Here is an 18,887-nt window from a genome sequence, read left to right as displayed (position 1 = left end):
CTTGGATCTCCTGTAAGGAGTATATATTCTGAGCCGCCTTGGGTCCCAACTTGGGAGAAAGGTGGGATAAAAATAAAGTAAAATAAAATAAAATAAAATAAAATAAAATAAAATAAAATAAAATAAATAAGTGATGTCACTATGGTTGGTGTCACCTGGTGCAGTAACTCATGGTGTCACCCCCCTCATTGACTTCCTTCCATACCACATCATACAGAATCCTTAGTAATGTTTTTGTGCTAAATCATAATTCCCATGTATCACCAAACATAACGGAAATAGTTTTCTGTAGGTTTTTCAGGCTGTGCGGCCACATTCTGGAAGAATCCTGATGTTTCGCCTTGCAACTGTGGCTGGCATCTTCAGAAACACCAGGAACAAATTTCTCCAGAACGTGTCCACACAGCCTGAAAAACCCACAGAAAACTATGGATGCCGGCAACGAAGGCCTGTGACTTCATAAGGGCAATAGTTGTGACATGAATAGCTAGCAAAATTAAAAAGTATATCTTTAAGTTACAACACCATATGCACAGCCTAAATGTATTTGCATTTACAGGATTGTCATGTCATTAAAGTGAAAATTTGGTTACCATCTTTTCCCAGTAAGTCATGTCATCTCATGATGCGTCCCAAATTATGATAGCCTCAGTTTAGTCCCAGGCTTCTTCGAATCTCGGTTCAAGACAAAATGGCAGGACAAAGAAATGCATAGAGAATTCTTGGCATTTATTCCACCAGTTTTAACAGTACCATGGAAATGTGGGAGAAGGGGGTTTGTCATAGCAGGTAGAGGCTCATACAGAAACACTGCATAGTCACGGCACAACATACAGACTGATTGCCACATTTCGTTACACATAGGTAAATGTACCTTTTCCCTCCTGACGTTGGAAGCAAGGACAACGGGAGTTCCCACAATGTTGTGTTACACGTGGGATTGGAACAAAACAGTACCCACAGGGCATCCGTTGCCCTTGGTTGACTGGGCACCAACCGATTGGGCTTCCATCCTTTTCCTGCTGCATGACCTAGAGGCAAGTAGCTGGATTGCCTTTGTGCCTCAGTTTTTCCCATCTGTAAAATGGGGATGACACAACTATGCTTTCCTTTGTAAAGACCTCTGAGGTGCCAGGTTTGTTGTTTATTTTTTAAGTGCAAAGTATGTCATTGTTTCTCCGTATTGCTATGGATGAGTGTGGACCTGGGGGAGGAAGATAGGGGTATTTCCCCCTCCAATGTCTTGAATCTGGAAGACACAATGGTCGCCGTTTGATCCCCCAGATTTGGATTCCTTGAGGCCAAATGACTTACTTTTCAAGGAGCTGAATGTCTACCTCTGACCAACCCCCTTTGCTTTGTATCTACTTTGTTTAACTCAGAATGAAGGCAAAAGGATTAGTAATAATAATAATTAAATAATAATAATCCTCCTTCAGGGAGGAGTTGGTTCCTCTTCAATTTAACTACACAGCCCATATGTGTGTAGTTCTAGGACAGTAAATGGCTCTCTTCCTTCACCACTGAGAGGGCAACATGGGGAACAAGAACGAGGGAGACAGAGGTGGCACTTGGAACAAAAACGTGCCACAGAGAACAGCCATCACGGAAGGAGGACAACAAGACGTTGGGTTCTAACCTGAGACTGTTGAAACACACACCTCATGTTCACTTACAGGGATGGGGACAGGTCAGACAGCTGTCACAAGAAGAGAACTGTGGCTTATAGAAATTAAAAAAGGTATCCAGCTCACACACCGGCAAGGAAGACACACTCAATGGAGGGGGTCTGCTGGATTGTTTTCCTAAACCACCAACCATCCTTGGTCTCCCATGGACATCACCCCAACCACTCCACTACGGAACATGTGTACAATTTTGGGTTTTCTTTTCTCCTGCCGGTCAGCAACGTTGGGGTCACATAACGGTGCATTTCTCAGCAGACTGCTTCAGGTCATCCAGCGTGGCCTGGGCCTTACCCTTCAAGGAATCTATGTCCAGGTTCTGGATGTTGGTTAGCTGCCCGATAACAGAGTCCTTTTCCTCTTCTTCTTCGTTGTCTTGCTCGATCATCTTCGCCAGCTCTTTTGGGAGCTCCACGTCGCCCCCAACCACCTGGATTTGGTTGTCATCTGTTTCGTTCTAAAGATAATGATGTTAATTAAGGAAAAGAGAAAGAGAGAGGGATTAGAATCCAGCCTTTGGATAGCAACCAGAGCACCTGAAACAGCGAAAACCCCACACATACTGAATTTCTATTGCAATAGCTGCTCAAAACCAGGGGCTGATTCACACTACAAAATTGTGAGTGTCTATGTGCATCTTCAAATCACCTGTTCTTTCTTGAAGTCCCTATGAATTTCATACAGTTTTCTTAGCCAAAGTGGTTTTGCCAGTTCTTTCCTCTGAGGCTGCATCTACATTACAGAATTAATGCAGTTTGATACCTTTGATTGATCAATTCAGTTTGGATAAGGAGCCCTGGTGGCACAGTGATTAAATGCCGGTACTACAGCCACAAGGTTGTAAGTTCGATCCTAGAGGGCTCCAGAGTCCACTCAGCCTCCCATCCTTTCATAAGTCGGTAAAATGAGTACCCAGCTTGTTGGGGGCAATTGGCTTACAAATTATAAACCACTGCAGTGGTTCTCAACCTTCCTAAAGCTGCGACCCTTTAATACAGTTCCTCATGTTGTGGTGACCCCCAACCATAAAATTGCGGTGTCTTGGTTCCTAAGACCAACGGAAATATGTGTTTTATGATGGTCTTAGGCAACCTCTGTGAAAGAGTCATTCGATTCCCAAAGGGAGCGTGACCCACAGGTTGAGAACCGCTGACTTAGAGAGTGCTGAGTTCACTATTGAGCAGTATAGAAATGTAAATGCTATTGCTATTCCGCTTTAACTGCCGTGACTCAGTGCTATGGAATTCTGGCATTTGTAGTTTTGGGAATATTTAGCCTTTTCTGTCAGAAAGCTCTAATGTTCAAGATTCTATAGAATGGAGCCACGACAGTTAAAGTGGTGTCAAACTGCATTAACTGCACTATTCCACTTTAACTGCCATGGTTAATCCAATTTGTAGAGTGTCTAGTTTCTAGTTTGGTGTGGCAATGGAGTATTCTGGCTGATAATTCTAAATGATCCTCCCTACACTGCAAATCCCAAATTTCCATGAGATGGAACCATGACAGTTAAAGTGGAACCACAGCACTCTAATTCTGTAGTGCGAACGGGCCCCAGTTTATAGTGGAAGGACGACTGCATTTCTCATCTCTGAGAAGAATCAGTATGGCCTCCAGGAAGGATCAATGTAGCCATAAGATGACTATGGCAACATATTTCTCCAGCCTTGGCCAAACAAGAAATGATGGGTGAAGAGGGACAGAAGTGAGAAGGTGCAACTGTTGCTGGTGCAGAAGTTAAAAGCCGTGGAGCCAGGGTTAAGGTTGACTATAGATAAAAGTATTAAATGCTCAGCTGGAACACCAAGATGCTATGTTGGCCTGCAGAGAGGAGAATAGGATAAAGTATCATGGTTACATGCAGTTGTGTTTGACAACCTTTAGGCAGTGATGAGAATCTGCAACATTAATGTGTAAGAGGGAAGAAGAGAGGTGGAATGTATGCCACTGTCGCTAGATTGTTAGATTTAGACCAGCGAGGCCCAAGTTCAAAACACTCAACTATCCAAGTGCATTGGATGACTTTTGACCTCACTTCTTAACCTTGTCTACCTCATGGGACTGTTTTGACGATGAAATGAAAAAGAGAAGCTCCATGTATGCAACCCTGAGTTCCTTTGGAATGGGGATACAGTAAAGAAATATATAGATTAAGTCTCCCTTATTCAAAATGCTTGGGACAAGAAGTGTTTTGGATTTCAGCGTTTTTTGGATTTTGGAATATTCACATATCCATAAGGAGATATCTCAGAGGTTGGACTCAAGCCGAAACATGAAATTTATTTATGTTTCATATAGACCTTATATACATAGCCTGAAGGTAATTTTATCCACAATATTTTTAATAATTGTGTGCATGAAGCAAAGTTTGTATACACTGAACCATCAGAAAGCATAGGTGTCACTATCTCAGACACCTATGTGGACAATTTTGGATTATGGAATATACTGGATTTCAGAATTCTAGATAAGGGAGACTCAACCTCTAATAAGTAAATAAATGCTCAACCACAAACTTATGGGGAGAAGCAGGATTATATGGTCCCATCATTTGTGAAAAGGAGATTTCTCCTGAAGTTGTGAACCCTTGCCATCCTCCCAGAGATACATCCATGACTGTTGTCAATAATAAAAGAGATTTCTTCATTTGGCTTCATATACAGTGGATTGTTGTTGAAGACTGTGAAAACTAAGCTGAGGACAGCAATAGCACTTTCGAAAAGTGATGCTGGATTTCTGTGACATTGCTATGTGACTCAAGGAACCTTTTCTTCAGCCGGAAAGTAGCTTTTGCAAATGATCTGACAGTTTTCTTCAGCCATCTTTCAGCGTAGCCAGATCCTTTCGACTTATGTTTTCATATCTTTCTAATTCTCACTGAAGACTTATGTTTTCATGTCTTTCTAATTCTCACAGGTTTTCCCCCTCCCTTTCTGGGAGGGTTGTTGGTTTGTTTGTTTTTGAATTGCCACTGCAACATAATAGAATGGTTCAAAATGCTGTTAGAGGCCATTTTTTCTTGCCTTGTCACTTCGATGAATAAAACATGATGGACCAAGGGGGAAAAAAACAGATCAAATTGAAAAGGAAAAAGGATGCAGGATGGCTATGCTTTTCTGACAGATGGAGACCTAAGGTGCTGGTGAGAAGGGAAAGGATGCTCACCCATCCCTCCCAATGAAGGGGCATATGGTATTTTTGAAGGAAAGACATGCCCTTAAAAATAAGACTGTCACTTAGATCCTTGTTTGCTCTGAAGCAGACTTTTGAGAGTTGGAACAGGGCCTGGGAGCATAGGAGTTCTCTCGACATACTCTTTGCTTTGTCACAGTAAACAGTAAAGAGTCTATACATATACTTACTCAGTTGTATTTTCAAAGTCCAGTGGAGTTTTCCCATGGTGAATCAGTATTGGATTGCAGTCTTTCAATGGATGTGGGGGAAATTGTGGCATCGGGCCACACATTACCCATAGGAAGTTTTGTGGCCCTGTGCCACCCATTCCCTCAAGTCCATTCAACCTGCTCTCCAAATTCAGGAAAGGAATTGTCCAAAATTGATAAACTGCCTCTTCTAAAGTCTTCTAGGAATAGTAGATATTTTTTTAAAAAAACCCTGATGCCTCCAACAAAATCAAAAGAACCACACACCCCAAAAGAAATGGAAACTTGAACTCTTGCATCAAAGAGTATAGCATAACTTTAGTCCCATGGAGGTATGCTTTGGTTGCACTAAGCCCTCTCTTTACAGAATTGCAACACTGCATGATCAGGTGTGTACCATGATTTGAAGTGTGATGCACAACACCATGCAACCATGCAGTCTATCCGCAAGGTGCAATGTACAATGGGCAGCACACCACAATGTGCAAAGATGTGTTCTTGTATTTGTACACCTTCAAGACATTTCCAGCTTAAGCCAACCGTAAGGCAAACAGGGTTTACTTGGCCAGATATGTTCAAAGGGAGTTTGCCACTACCTTCCTCCGAGGCTGAGAGAGTGTGACTTGCCCAAAGGCGATCAGTGGGTTTCCATGGCTGGAGTTGTAGTCCAACACTCAAACTGCTACACTGTGCTGGCTCTCTGTGTGCAATGACACTATATGCCTAACTCTGCTCTCCTAACCTTCTACAGAATACAGATATTACGCATTGGCCAAAAAGCAAAATAGCAGCTGCATGCATAAGGGACAGGGAATATCTTTATGCATAAGACACCAGCAAGATAATAGACTCTTTCTATTTTCATTTTTGGCTGAATTTTCAGCTGATTTTCAAGCGGAGCAGCCCACTCTAGTGGTTAAGAAAAAGTTTACTCACAGTTAGTGATGCCCATATCTGTGAAGTGGAGAGTGTGTTCCAGGTGTTTAGGAGTTAGGAGACATGTGAGATGCTGAACTCCATCTCTAAAGATAGATTGGGAAGCACCTTAAAGTTCAGGCTAAAGCCCGGAGCAGATTCACTGTCTCACTGATATGGAAGCCAACATCCAACAGCCACCACTAGCTGCATTGATTAATCAATCAATTGATTATTGCTCAATCCTGCTCAATCAATCAACCAATTAATTACTTTGTTGTTGTGTGCTTTCAAGTAATTTTTGACTTGTGGAAACTCTAAGGAGAACCTATCATGGAGTTCTTTGGGGCTGAGAGTATGTGACTCAGCCAAGGTTACCCAGCGGGTTTCCATGGCCGAGTGGGGAGCTGAACCCCGATCACCAGAGTCCTAGTCCAACACTTAAACTATTATACCCTGCTACCTCTATCTATCTATTCCTATCTAATTGATTACTATTCTGCCCTTTTTCTCCAGGTTAAGATTCAAGGTAGCTTGCAACTTGACAAACTTAACACAAAGTACAGCTTTTTAAAAAAGACGCGAATGCAAAAATCAAAAGATTAAAATCAATTGTTTTATAAGCACAAGTTAGAAACGTTTTTTTAAAACACACACACACATTTAAATCATAAGAAAGCACAGACATAACACAACTCATTGATAGCTCAACTTGATGCAACAAGTTAAAAACCAAGGCCTGCCTGAATAAGAAGGGCTTTGCTGTCTGAAAAGTCAACCAAGCCTCCAAGGGAAAGGAGTCCCACAACTTTGGAGCAGTCACCAAGAAAGCCCTCTCCCGTTTCTTCACCAAATGCGCCTGTGATGGTGGTGGGACTGAGAGAAAGCCTCCCCCTGAAGATCTTACAGTTTCACTAATCTTTAAGTTGTCCACCCCTGCCTGAAAGAGCAAATCTGAAAGTGGTGCTGGGTTTGAATGCTAGCACTCAGGATCCTTCCTGTGAGAACAACACAACATATTCCATAGGGAGAATCCTGAGCGCTACCATTCAAACCCAGCACCACTCATTGATTCTATGATTCTATGATTCCTCCGAACAAATCTTGCCACGAAAAACCCATTGGGTTGCCATAAGCTGAAACCTAATAATAATAATAATAATAATAATAATAATAATAATAATTGTATCCTGCCTCTCCCTGTATTGGATCAAGTTGGAAGAGGCCTGAAGGGCCATCCAATCCAACCCCTTTCTGCCATGCAGGAACTCACAGTCAAAGCACTTCTCCTGAAACCTCCAAAGAAGGAGACTCCACCATCCTCCAAGGCAGCGTCTTCCACTATCAAACAACTCTTGCCATCAGGGAGTTGGTTTTTTTTAATGTTTAGGTGAAATCTCCCCCCCCCCCAGTTTAATATTGTTTAATATTGTTGCCGCTGATGGGCATTATATTCTTGTGATCTACCTGTTTCTCCCTTGTATTTAGGTAAGATGTGGGCAACAATGTGCATGTATGGAGAGTGGGGAAAGAAAGGACCATTTTTGTTCTTACACATCATGGGTCAGATATTCCAGGTGCACCAGAAGTGGGGCAACATCACACCTGACTACTATTTTTGACTATTTTTAAAGCACTTGCTGGAAGGCATTTCCAATGGAATAGGTGAGTTAAACAACTACATTTGTGCGTGGTTTGGGGCCCATTTTAGGCTGACTTGGGGATAGAATTGCCCGGAAATTGGTCCAGAAATAAAATTAACATCAGAATTGTGTTGGGAGTTGGGGCAGAAATAATGCAGTTTGACACCTCTTTAACTGTTTTGGCTCAATGCTAGGGAATTTGCAAACCAGCACCCCTTTAGACTACTTTAAGTCTAAATTAAAGACTATTCTATTCAGGGAAGCCTTCCAACTTTTGTCTTGATTTTATGACCATATTATTTGTATTAATTTACACTTTTATAGTATTGTTTTAACTTTGTTGTAGTAATGTTTTATTGATTTTATAATCTTGTTTGTGGTTTTAGATTGTGCGCTGTAGGCAGGCTTTTGTTTCTATTTTGGATTGTTGTTTTCTCTCCTTGGGAAAGCGCTATGTAAAACCTATGGCACTATACAAATAAATGTTGTTGCTATTATTATTATTATTATTATTATGGGATTGTAATTTTGTGAGCTATTTAGCCTTCTCTGTTATGTCAGAGAGCTCTAGTGCCACAACAAACTACAAATCCCACAATTGCATAGCATTGAGTCCTGGCAGTTAAAGGGGTGTCAAAATGGATTATTTCTGCAGTGCGGATGCAGCCTCAGTCAAGGAAGCCATGGACCTGAGTTTGCAAGACCCGAGCTGTTGATGGCAGGGTGACTTGGAGATCTTAGCCATAAGCAAAAGTTGATTTGACGGCAGTTAACAGCAGCAAAAACAACAACAACAACAAATAACATCCAGTCCGAACCCACCCAAGCAGAAGAGTTTTACTGCTTGGCCTCAGTTGGAATTAATGGGCATAAAATAGCTTCAATCTACATGATCGAGTGCCGTGGCATTTGCAGAAGTGACCTTTTTGTTAGCAGAAAGGGGCATATTCTGGAGGCCTGTGGGCCATTTTTCTGATCTCAGAGCCCCATAGGAATTCCATGAACCTCTCTAAATAAAATGGGAAATGATCAAAATAACACTTTCATTTCTTTTTTTTTTTTAACATCTATTTTTTTTAAAGGATTTTTCTGCTAAAACAAGGTGTTCTTTTAATTTTCTGGTCCAAAAGCTGTAAAAAGAAATGGCCTGGTAGGGCCCATAGGAAGACAGTGGTTTGCATATTCCTCACCTCTGTTTTATAGACCAGTGGCCCAGAAACACTACACAAGTATAGCACTGTTTTTCTACTTTAATGTCCCTAGTTGCATCCTTTGTAATGTTGCGGTTTGTAGTTTGGTGAGGCATTGGAAGGCTCTGGTTGAGAAGTCTAAATAGCCCTCCTTAAACTGCAAATCCCAGGATTCCTTAGGACAGAACCATGACAGGTAAAGTGGAATCATAGCACTATAACTGTGTAGTATGAATTGGTCCCTGATGCCCTGATTTAGGGGCCTACGGTGTCTTGGAGCACAATTTGACAGCACCCAAAGAATGGCATTTAGGGGCAGAAAAGTTGGGGGAGCATGCATTTTGCCCACTCCAGTTTGCGTAAAGAAAAACGCTTTTGCATGGAGGAATGGCGGGATTGATTCATTGCATCGATTCTGGTTGGGATTTGTCCTTCAAGTCATTTTCAACTTATGGCAACCCTAAGGCAACTCTGTCATGCAGGGAATTTGGCAAGATTTATCCAGGGGACTTCTTGCCATTGCCTGCCTCTTAGGCTGAGAGAATGTGACTTGTTCAAGATCATCCAGTGGGTTTCCATGGCTGAGCAAGAATTTGAACCCCAGTCTCTCCGCTTCCTAGTCTTAACACTCAAACTACTACACATGGTGGCTACTGATTATTTGAAATTAATAATTCCAATAGCCAGCATGATTTGAGTGTTAGACTATGGCTCAGGGAGACCAGGTTTCAAATTCTTGCTCAGTCGTGGAACCCCATTGGGGTGAACGTTAGTAAGTCAAGTACTCTCCGCCTCAGAAAGTCTCATGATAGGTTCACCGTAGGGTCTCCATACGTGGAAATGATCTGAAAGCACAGAACAACAACAACAATAAATTCAAGCATATGGGTACTATGCAACTTGACTTGGAGGTGCTAGTGATGATGGGGGCACATTATTTGCTCTTCCACCCCATGCAAAAAAGACATTTTGCTGTATCTGGTCAGAGTCCACCAAATTAGCCAAAAAGAAAACAAGACGGGGAATAATAATACTTTTTCTTTGACAGACAGAGCTCATAAGCTGAACTGGTGGTAGCAAGCCAGCTTCATCCACCATCGCTAGCATCGGTTCAGCAAAGCTTTGCAAAAATATCACAGAGCACCACTGATACATGTGTGAATGGGTACAAGTGGTCAGCAGCAGCTGCCCATGTCAAAGGATGGGATGAAGGTAAATAAACTGAAACTTCAGGCAGACGAGTCATAAGGTCTCCTGGTCAATTGGCAGGCAGAACAGGGATTCAACATGTCTCCTAGATGGCATTTCCCCTGAAGAAGCAAGTTTACAGCTGAGGTGTACCTTAAGATTCCTCCCTGAGCTTGGATTCCTAGATTTTTATGGTGACTGAGAGGACTGCACCAGCTTCAGATGTCAGAAATGGATACAGTGCCATGTGCCTGAGTTGCATCCTGTTTGGCTTAGTGTCATGCACTGTACATGAGATTGCTCTTGGAGAGTGTTTAGAAACTGCAGCTGGTTCAAGTGGTTCAATTGCATTTTAACATATGTGTGTGCACACACTTAAATTTATACCCCTTATAATTGGATGGTGGGCCACTTTGAGTCCTAGTTTAGGACATTCGTTGGGTTTAGTTGCCCTGGAGGACCTAGATATTCCTAGAGAGAACATATGAATAAAATCCGTGAATAATCAAATCCACAAAAGTCAAAGCCGCAAATGTGAAGGGATGAGTGTATACACCGATATCCTACTTGCCTACTTTGTTAAGAACGTGTGACTAAGTAATGTCTCCTCACTTAATCACCACCACCTAACCTACTTTACAGCCAGCAGCTGCATCGAGCAATGGAGATCTATTCTAGTTTTTTGTGGGGGTTTTGGGCTATGGGGCCATGTTTTAGAAGAGTTTCTTCCTGGCGTTTCGCCAGCATCTGTGGCTGGCATCTTCTGAGATTGCTTGCCTGGAGGTCTATTCTGCTGGCAACTGGAGTGAAGGAGGAGAATGTTTCCAATCTCCTCAGCAACAGCATCCTTTGCCCCGATTGCCGGCAAAACAGACCTCCACTGCACCTGCAGTTACTGATTGTTAAGGTAGGTTTAGGACAGTGATGTCCAAACTCTGGCCCTCCAGGTGCTTTGGACTTTAGCTTCCAGCATCCCAGACCATTGGCCAAGGTGGCTGAGGCTTCTGGGAGCTGAAGTCCAAAACACATGGAGGGCCAGAGTTTGGACATCACTGGTTTAGGGGGACCATTTGCAATTATAGCAATAGTGCCACAATCATGACTACATAGCATTACTGAATATGGACCAATTATGTATCCATGTCTGTAGGTTATGAATCCATAACAGCAAAATTGGATGGCAGCCCAAGCTGATACAATCTTTGATGCTAAAGGTTCCAAGGACTGAACCTGGGCCTGTTTGAATGCAAAGCAGGTAGTCTACCACGCGAGTTACAACCCTTCCCTAGCTAGGACCTGTTCAACAACTTCATCCCCATGTGGATCACCATGTGGGCATTAGAAGAAGGAAACAGCACGCATGTTTCCATTAGCCATTTGCAAGCGTGGGATGTTGCTGACACTTTATCAACACCACTCTTTCTTTGTGTGGCTACTTATAGGATCAAGGTTACCATCTGGCTTTTCAGTCCCACACTCTGCCTCCCTCTGGAGCATCAAACATCGTTATTGCCTCCTCCACATTCTCCAATATGTAGCTGTTACTCAGCCCTAGTACTGTCACATGCTGAGCTATCCGTACGGAAATGCCACCAGGTTCTTGTCATCCTAGCACCGAGCCTGCAACAAAGGACCAACCACGCACCTTGGGCAATCTGTATTTGTCTCGGAAGTGGGTCCGCAGCGTCGCTCGCTCTGCCTTGCGCTGGGCGAACTGGGCGTCTCTTTCCATCCTGCAGGCAACATCGGGAGAAAGTCGTTTTAGTCCACCTGTGTGACCCACTTGGCAAGTGAAGCAAATCCTACCTGAGGTTGGTAACAAAGGCAGCCAAAGTCAAGCTTCCCAGTGGAAGTCATTAATCTCCACTCCCAGCCTGGGTTTATGCAGCTCGATGTGACACTAATCGGAGTCTGTCCGTAAGATCTTTCTCTTTTTAATCATGCTTAATTCATTTGGAATAATTGCCAGATTCCTTCCTGGAACCTGCACTCAGTCATTGCTAATTAGAACAGCCATGCTGTTAGGCACATCAGTGTGTGTGAGTGAGCCAAAGAGAAAGCGGTCTAGTCTTACACGTAAAACTACTCATTGTATCCTCTTGCTTGTACAACATCTTCAGTAGGTCTTTTGTGCCACACACACAAAAGATCCCAATCTCGATATTACCCAGTTCAGAACACCAGTGAGAGCCAGTGTGGTTGGAGTGTTAGACTATGGAGACTAGGGTTCAATTCCCCAGTCTGCTATGCAACCCACTGGGTGACCGTGAGCAAGTCACATACTCTCAGCTTCAGGGAAAGGTAATGGCAAACCTCCTCTGAACAAATATTGCCAAGAAAAGCCCAAGATAAGGCCACCTTAGGGTTGCCATAAGTCAGAAATGACTTGAAAGCACACAACAACAACAACAGCAACATTGCCCCACTGCTCTATAGTCACAATGGCTGATGTACATTGGAGTGCTTAGATTGTGCATTTGCATGCAATCAAAAGTGTGAGGGATAATCCCACATTTTAAATAGTTAAAAAAAAGTGACAGATGAATGAATCAATGAACCAGCCGTGGATCCAGAGTTAGTCATGCTTAGAATAGTAGACCCACTGGAATCGATGGAACTCCAGTTGTGTCTGTTGTACTTTGCCTTCAGGTCATTTCTGACTTATGGTGACCATAAGACAAACCTTTAACAGGGCTTTCTTGGCAAGTTTCTTCAGAGGGAGTTTGCCATTGTTATCTTCTGAGGCTGAGAGAGTGTGACTTGCCGAAGGTCACCCAGTGGGTTTGCATGGCTGAGCAGGGATTCGAACCCTGGTCCCCAGAGTTATAGTCCAACGTTCAAATCACTACACTATGCTGGCCCTCAGGACTTCATGACTAAATGCAGCACCATTGATTTCAATTACTCTTTCCTGCTATAACTATGTTGGGAGTAGCTTCAGTCCCACTGATGCCTATGTATCTGTTCTAAGCATTGTTGTTGTGTGCCTTGAAGTCATTTCCAACTTAGGGCAAAGCTAAGGTGGCCCTATCATGGGTTTTTCTTGACAAGAATTGTTCAGAGGAGACTTGCCATTGCCTTCCCTAAGGCTGAGTATATGTGACTTGTGCAAGATCATCCAGTGGGTTTCATGGCTAAGCAGGGAATTGAACCCTGGTCTCCAGAGTTGTACTCCAACAGTCAAACCACTATACTCCACTGGCTTACTCAGTATGAATCCAAGCCATTGGATTATGATATACAAGTAATTTAAATTCCATTGTCATCCATATGGAGTTATATCAACACAGAACCATGAAGGTAGTATTAGCTTTATAGTGCCATGTAGGATCATTCTGGGAATTCTTTGGTTTCACATATTCCCTTTGCTATATAAATCATAATCAGCACCAAGATAATTCCCTCCGATGGGTTCTCAAGAAAACAGAAAGGACATAATGTGTTTTCGGATGAAGAGAAGAGATGGGTAACTACTGACTAAGAGGAAACTCTTGATTGTTGACACGTTGAGACAGCCACACAGAAACTACACAACCAGCAACATCCTCTACCTCATTCAGTTTTCAACACGGAGCGAAGGAGAATCAGGAATGAGCCCCTAGACAATTATTTTGGTACAATTTCATTCAAGCCAGGAGCCTGATTCACAGAAGCAAAGTATTGGGACAACCTATTTCCAAAAATGTCAGTGGGGTGACTAAATAACTTCCATTTTAAGAACTTAGGCTAAATTCATTTCTGGTTCTACAAATATTTAGCAACTGTTAGCTAGAGATGTTTCACAGTGGAAAAGCTTGCTTAGGAGATGATGGTTTCTTCTTCATGAGAGGTATTAAGTGGAGACTGGACAGCCATGTATCTAGGATGCCATTCAGTGTTGTAGATCCTGCATTGAACAGGAGGTTAGACTAAATGACCATCTGAGGTCCCTTCGAACCCCAGAACTCCATGACACTGTGATTTTGGAAGCAGCTGTTCCCCAGAAGTTGTAGGAGAAGCATTGTTGGTCTCCAGAGGGAAAGGATAAAATAATGACAAGCAAAGCAAAGACTGATCTACTTGAATAAGTTCAAAGGAAAGAAAAGGAAAGAAACATGTATTTAATTCCCTGGATTAGATCCAATTTTATTCTCAAGTGGACCCCTTGAAATGAATTTGAGGAGTCTTCTCTTGTTGGAATGAAATTTGGATTTCGCCTGTAACAACAGGTTCATTGTTCCTCAGCTAAATATATGGAACCATCTCAAAGTACTTCCATGATTTGTGTGTGTGTGTGTGTGTGTGTGTGTGTGTGAATTCACTTTGCACAGTCTTTCATTTTTCTGGAAATATTATCACCAACATTGTGTATGCTTAAATCTAGCTAAAATCTGAGAGCCAGTTCTGACCATCAGTCAATCGCCCAATTGATCTAGGACCTTATTTATTAAGGATTCGTGAAAAACGTACCTGGAGCATGCAAAGAATGGCTCTAAAGAATCAGCGTGAAGAGACTTGTGGCACTCAGAGAACAACACATTCATGATGACAGAAAACTTTACGGACTACGGTCCATGAACAACAATGCCATAATAAATGGGTTAGTCTTTAAGGTTCCAAAAATATCTCCATTGTTTCTACAGCAATATACTAACACAATTTCCTGGAAACTGCTAAACATATTCAAAGTTAGACTGAGGAAAGTAATAATGCCACTCTATTCTGCTTTGGTCAGACCTCACCTGGAATATTGTATCCAGTTCTGGGCACCACGATTTTAAAAGGATGTTGAAAAGCTGGAACATGTCTAGAGGAGGATGACCAAAATGGTGAAGGGTCTCAGAACCATGCCCTATGAGGAACAGCTTAGGGAACTGAGTATGTTTAGCCTGGAGAAGAGCAGGTTAAGAGGTGACATGATAGCCGTGCTTAAATATTTGAAGGGATGTCATACTGAAGATGAAGTAAGCGTGTTTTCTGCTACACAGGAGACCCAGCGCAATGGATTCAAGCTATAGAAAAAGAGATTCCACTTGAACAGTAGGAAAAGCTGTTAGTGGAAGATGCTTCCTCTGAGAGTGGTGGAGTCTCCTTTTTTTAAAGAGAGGCTGGATGAACATCTGTCAGGAGTGCTTTGATTGTGAGTTCCTGCATGGCAGAATGGGGTTCAATTGGATGACCCTTGGGGTCTCTTCCAACTCTAGTATTCTATACTTCTATGATCATTCAGTTGTGTCCAGTGGGTAGACAGTTGGTGGCTGGCTGGCATGGTATTTCAGGAGGGTTTTGATTTAGTAGGCCTTTTAGCACTTCGCTGGAGTGTTTGCACTCCTACACGCACAATTCTTTCTTTAGTACAATTTGGGCACTTCAGACAAATCCAGGAATAGATATTGAGTTCTCCAGAAGCTGTGTGCTGAACATCTAAATTCAGTGGCGCTTACTCACAGGTAAGTGGTACAGGATCGCAGCTTAAGTGAGAGTGTGAATGCGCCCTGCTCTTTAGAAGAAGAAGACAAATAGCTACATACAATGTCTTTTTCCAAAATGGATTACTTTGCAAGGATTGCATAAAATATCCAGGTAAGTTTGCTCAGGAGCAAACCGGTCAGAAAAGACACAGCTGAAGCTCAGCGCAACTCTATGCTCACAGTGCTTTGGAAAGTGAACAGTTATTGCAGGTGGAGAATAAAGCATTGGACGGCAATGTATGAATGGAGCCTTCCGTAACCTTGCTTATCTTTCTCCGCTTTCGAAATCGGAAATGACGAGGGATATAACCCCCAACTTTCTGGGGGGGGGATTTGTAGTGAGAGGTAGTTTTTCCTGAGAAAACAATCCCATCTCTTGAAGGCAAAAGCGGATTAAAAGATTAGGGGGGTTCATTAAAATGCATTACTGACATTCCCCGCCTTCTGCAACAAATGTAAACTCCTGGGTTTCCTTCCTCATTTCCCTCGCCACTTCTTTGGAGGAACAGTGGTGCTGGGTCTATTTTAACCCAGTTTGCACTTAAATGGGAAGATCAGCTTCCAGAAGGTGCCGTCTGCAGCCCAGATTCCTAGGTCCGTATCCTTTAAAAAGGCAGGATTTGGGTCTGAACTTTGCATAAAAACTGCTTAGAGCGAGGGATTTATTTGTGCACAGATACTGCTTAGAGCTATTTTTAATTTATCTTTAAAAATGCCCTACATTTATTGCAGGCACGGACTGGTGAAATATTCTGCTACAATCCACCCAGAGTTACCAGCTGGAGGTTTCAAAATCTCCTCTCATCTCGATAAGACGACCCATGTGTTTGTTTGCTTATTTTAAAATGTAAACATTTAACAGTCCCTTTTCTGTTGAGCTGGGCCTATATTTTACTCTGGGTGGAATATTATGTGCATAACTCAGTATGTAAACCTGTATTACCTGCTTGGTTTAGCTCCACCTGTTTTAAAAATTATTATCTTCCCTTAAAAATCTAGACTTATCTATACTTATGGGAGGGCTATTGAAATCAGTGGAAGCTATATTAGCCATGACTAACTTAAATCCCATGACTTCAACTGATATACTTCCAGTATATCCATCAATATATTGGATAAGCATAAGTATAATGGCTATATGGCCCAACCCTAACATGGTATGTCCAGCAGAATGGACTGGATGTAGAAATGAATTCATACTCATGTTGAAGCATGGACTCACCAAACCAGCTTTGGAAAAACCATTCTGTTCCTGAGATTTTCCTTTATACAAAAGGCAGCAGTCAGTTTGTAACTGGATTGACAGTTGAATGAGTCTGAGACAAGGAAATTAAATTTCCTGTTTCATCTGTTGTTTGTTTAAACCTTACGTTTCCTGCCCAGGCGACACATTGAAATACAGCATACCTAGTGAACTGAAATCACCCACAGTCTGATGGCAATTTTTGCTCGTGAATATTCTCATAAGAGAGGGAGCAAACCTCTTCTCCTCCTCGCCACATCTTTCCATTTGCTAGGCAAAGATCTTACAAAGTGTGTGGGATTAGGTTTTATGAAGCATACCTAAAAACCATAAGATATCCTTCAAAGGAGCAAGTGGCCTTTGAGCTCAGACAGCCCAATATACCTGTTCACTTGTCGGATGCATTGGGTACCAATAGGCTAAATCCAATCACTAGCCCCAACTAGAGTAGAGAGATTGGATAAATGAGATTTACGTTTTGTGTTTGGGCAATTGATTCAACCAGGCTTCCTTACTTAAGGCATCTATATGCATTGGGTATATGCATCTGAGGACTATATGCATCTGAGGAAGTAGACTGAAGTCTACAAACGCTCATGCTGCCAACTCCTTTCTTTCAGTTAGTCTCAAAGGTGCTACAAGATCTCGCTATATACTGACCCTATTTATTTATTCTACAGACTATCACAGGTATATTTTTGAATGCTTCCTTTACTTCATGCCAGCAATGACATTCAGGCCAAGATATCATGGACGAACAAAAAAGCTATATGATACTATTATTTTAAAAAGCTATTTTATATGAAGTCAGACCACTAGGTCCAGGTCGGCTTGTATTGTCAGTGGCAGTGACAACTCTCCCAGGTGTCAAGACAAATATCTTCCCCGCTTGATTTTGGGTGAGTCACACTCTCTCAGCCTCACAGGGCAAACCTCCTCTGAACAGAAAACAACAAGAAAGGCAGTTGTTGTTTTTAATGGAACAGGTGGGTTTTAATTATGCTTTTAACTTTTGTATATTTTAATGTGATTTTACATTGTTTGGAGAGGATTTCAGTAGCTTTGAATTTTATTGAGATTTTTAAAATGTGTTTATCGGTCTTGGGTCCCTACTGGGAGAAAGGCGGCAGACAAATGAAATGAAATAGGAAACATGCCAAGGAAACTCTCTAGTAGGGTCGCCACATGTCTGAAGTGACTTGAAGGCACACAACCACCACAACCACAAACTCATACCTTGGATTCCCTGGTGGTCTCCCATCCCAGTATAACCAGGATCAGTTCCGGAACTAGGTCAAGACCAATGATGCTCAAGGCAGAAGAATGAAGTCCAACCCCAGGTACTTACTTTTCCTCCACCAGCTGCTTCTGGTACTCTTCATACTCTTCCCTGGTCATCCCTTGGGCTTCTGCAGGGGACTTCTCTTCCCCTCCTTTCTCTTCTCCTCCTAGTCCTCCTGTCAGGTTCTTCAGCTGCCCACCCACCATCGATTTCACCATGAAAGCCATGTCTGGGCTGTAGTTGGGGGAGAAAGCTGAAGGAGTGGAGGGGTTAGAAGAGAAGAGAGAGGTGTCCCCCGGCTTGGAGAGAGGCTCAGCTGCCGGATGTTGGGTTCAGATCATCCTCCTCCTGTCCCCTTGTGGTGGTCCTCCTTCTCCCATGGAAGATCCTGCTGGAGATGGGGAGAGCTGGTCCAGGATGCGGTGGGCTTTCAGCACCAAGAGCCAGCGGACAGCTCCTTCCACGCAGCTCCAGTTCAGCACCAAGGATGCGCGGAGAGCGACTGTCTCTTCTGCCAGCGCCTAGTCTGTGGTCCAAGGGAGGACTCCTTCTCCTGCTTCAGGTCCAACAGCTCTGCAAAACACACACAGAGACACACACACACAGAGACACAAGTACACCCGCCCCCTCAGTGCCTCCCATCTCGCCTCCAAACGCATGACAAGAGAAGTAACTCCGCCTCTCCTCCTTGCAGGAGCATCACTAAGAGAGTGCCAAGGGTGAGGGCAGCACCAGGTGGCACTCCTAAGTGTTGTTGTTGTTGAGCTGTGTCTCCCCGTCCCTTTTTTATTTATGGAAACCATAAGGGGAACTCATCATCATCATCATCATCATCATCATCATCATCTTCTTCTTCTTCTTCTTCTTCTTGCTGTTATTAATACTATTGTAGCACCTTTGAGACTCAC

General features: G+C 42.8%; 1 protein-coding gene across 1 annotated transcript; it reads right to left on the bottom strand.

The window, feature by feature from the left end:
- Positions 1-715: 715 nt before the first annotated feature.
- CPLX3 (complexin 3) lies at positions 716-18,598 on the bottom strand. Its single transcript, XM_089538637.1, has 3 exons — positions 18,046-18,598; positions 11,650-11,737; positions 716-2,142 (listed from the first exon to the last, which is right to left on the bottom strand). Exons 1-3 carry the CDS (start codon positions 18,204-18,206, stop codon positions 1,918-1,920), a joined length of 474 nt encoding a protein of 157 aa, XP_089394763.1. The 5' UTR covers positions 18,207-18,598; the 3' UTR covers positions 716-1,917.
- Between the last annotated feature and the right edge of the window lie 289 nt (positions 18,599-18,887).

This window comes from Sceloporus occidentalis, unplaced genomic scaffold (assembly GCF_023333645.1).
Source record: "Sceloporus occidentalis isolate IW3139 unplaced genomic scaffold, rSceOcc1.0.p SCAF_9, whole genome shotgun sequence".
Taxonomy (NCBI): domain Eukaryota; kingdom Metazoa; phylum Chordata; class Lepidosauria; order Squamata; family Phrynosomatidae; genus Sceloporus; species Sceloporus occidentalis.
This window is presented reverse-complemented; position numbering and strand designations above follow the sequence as displayed.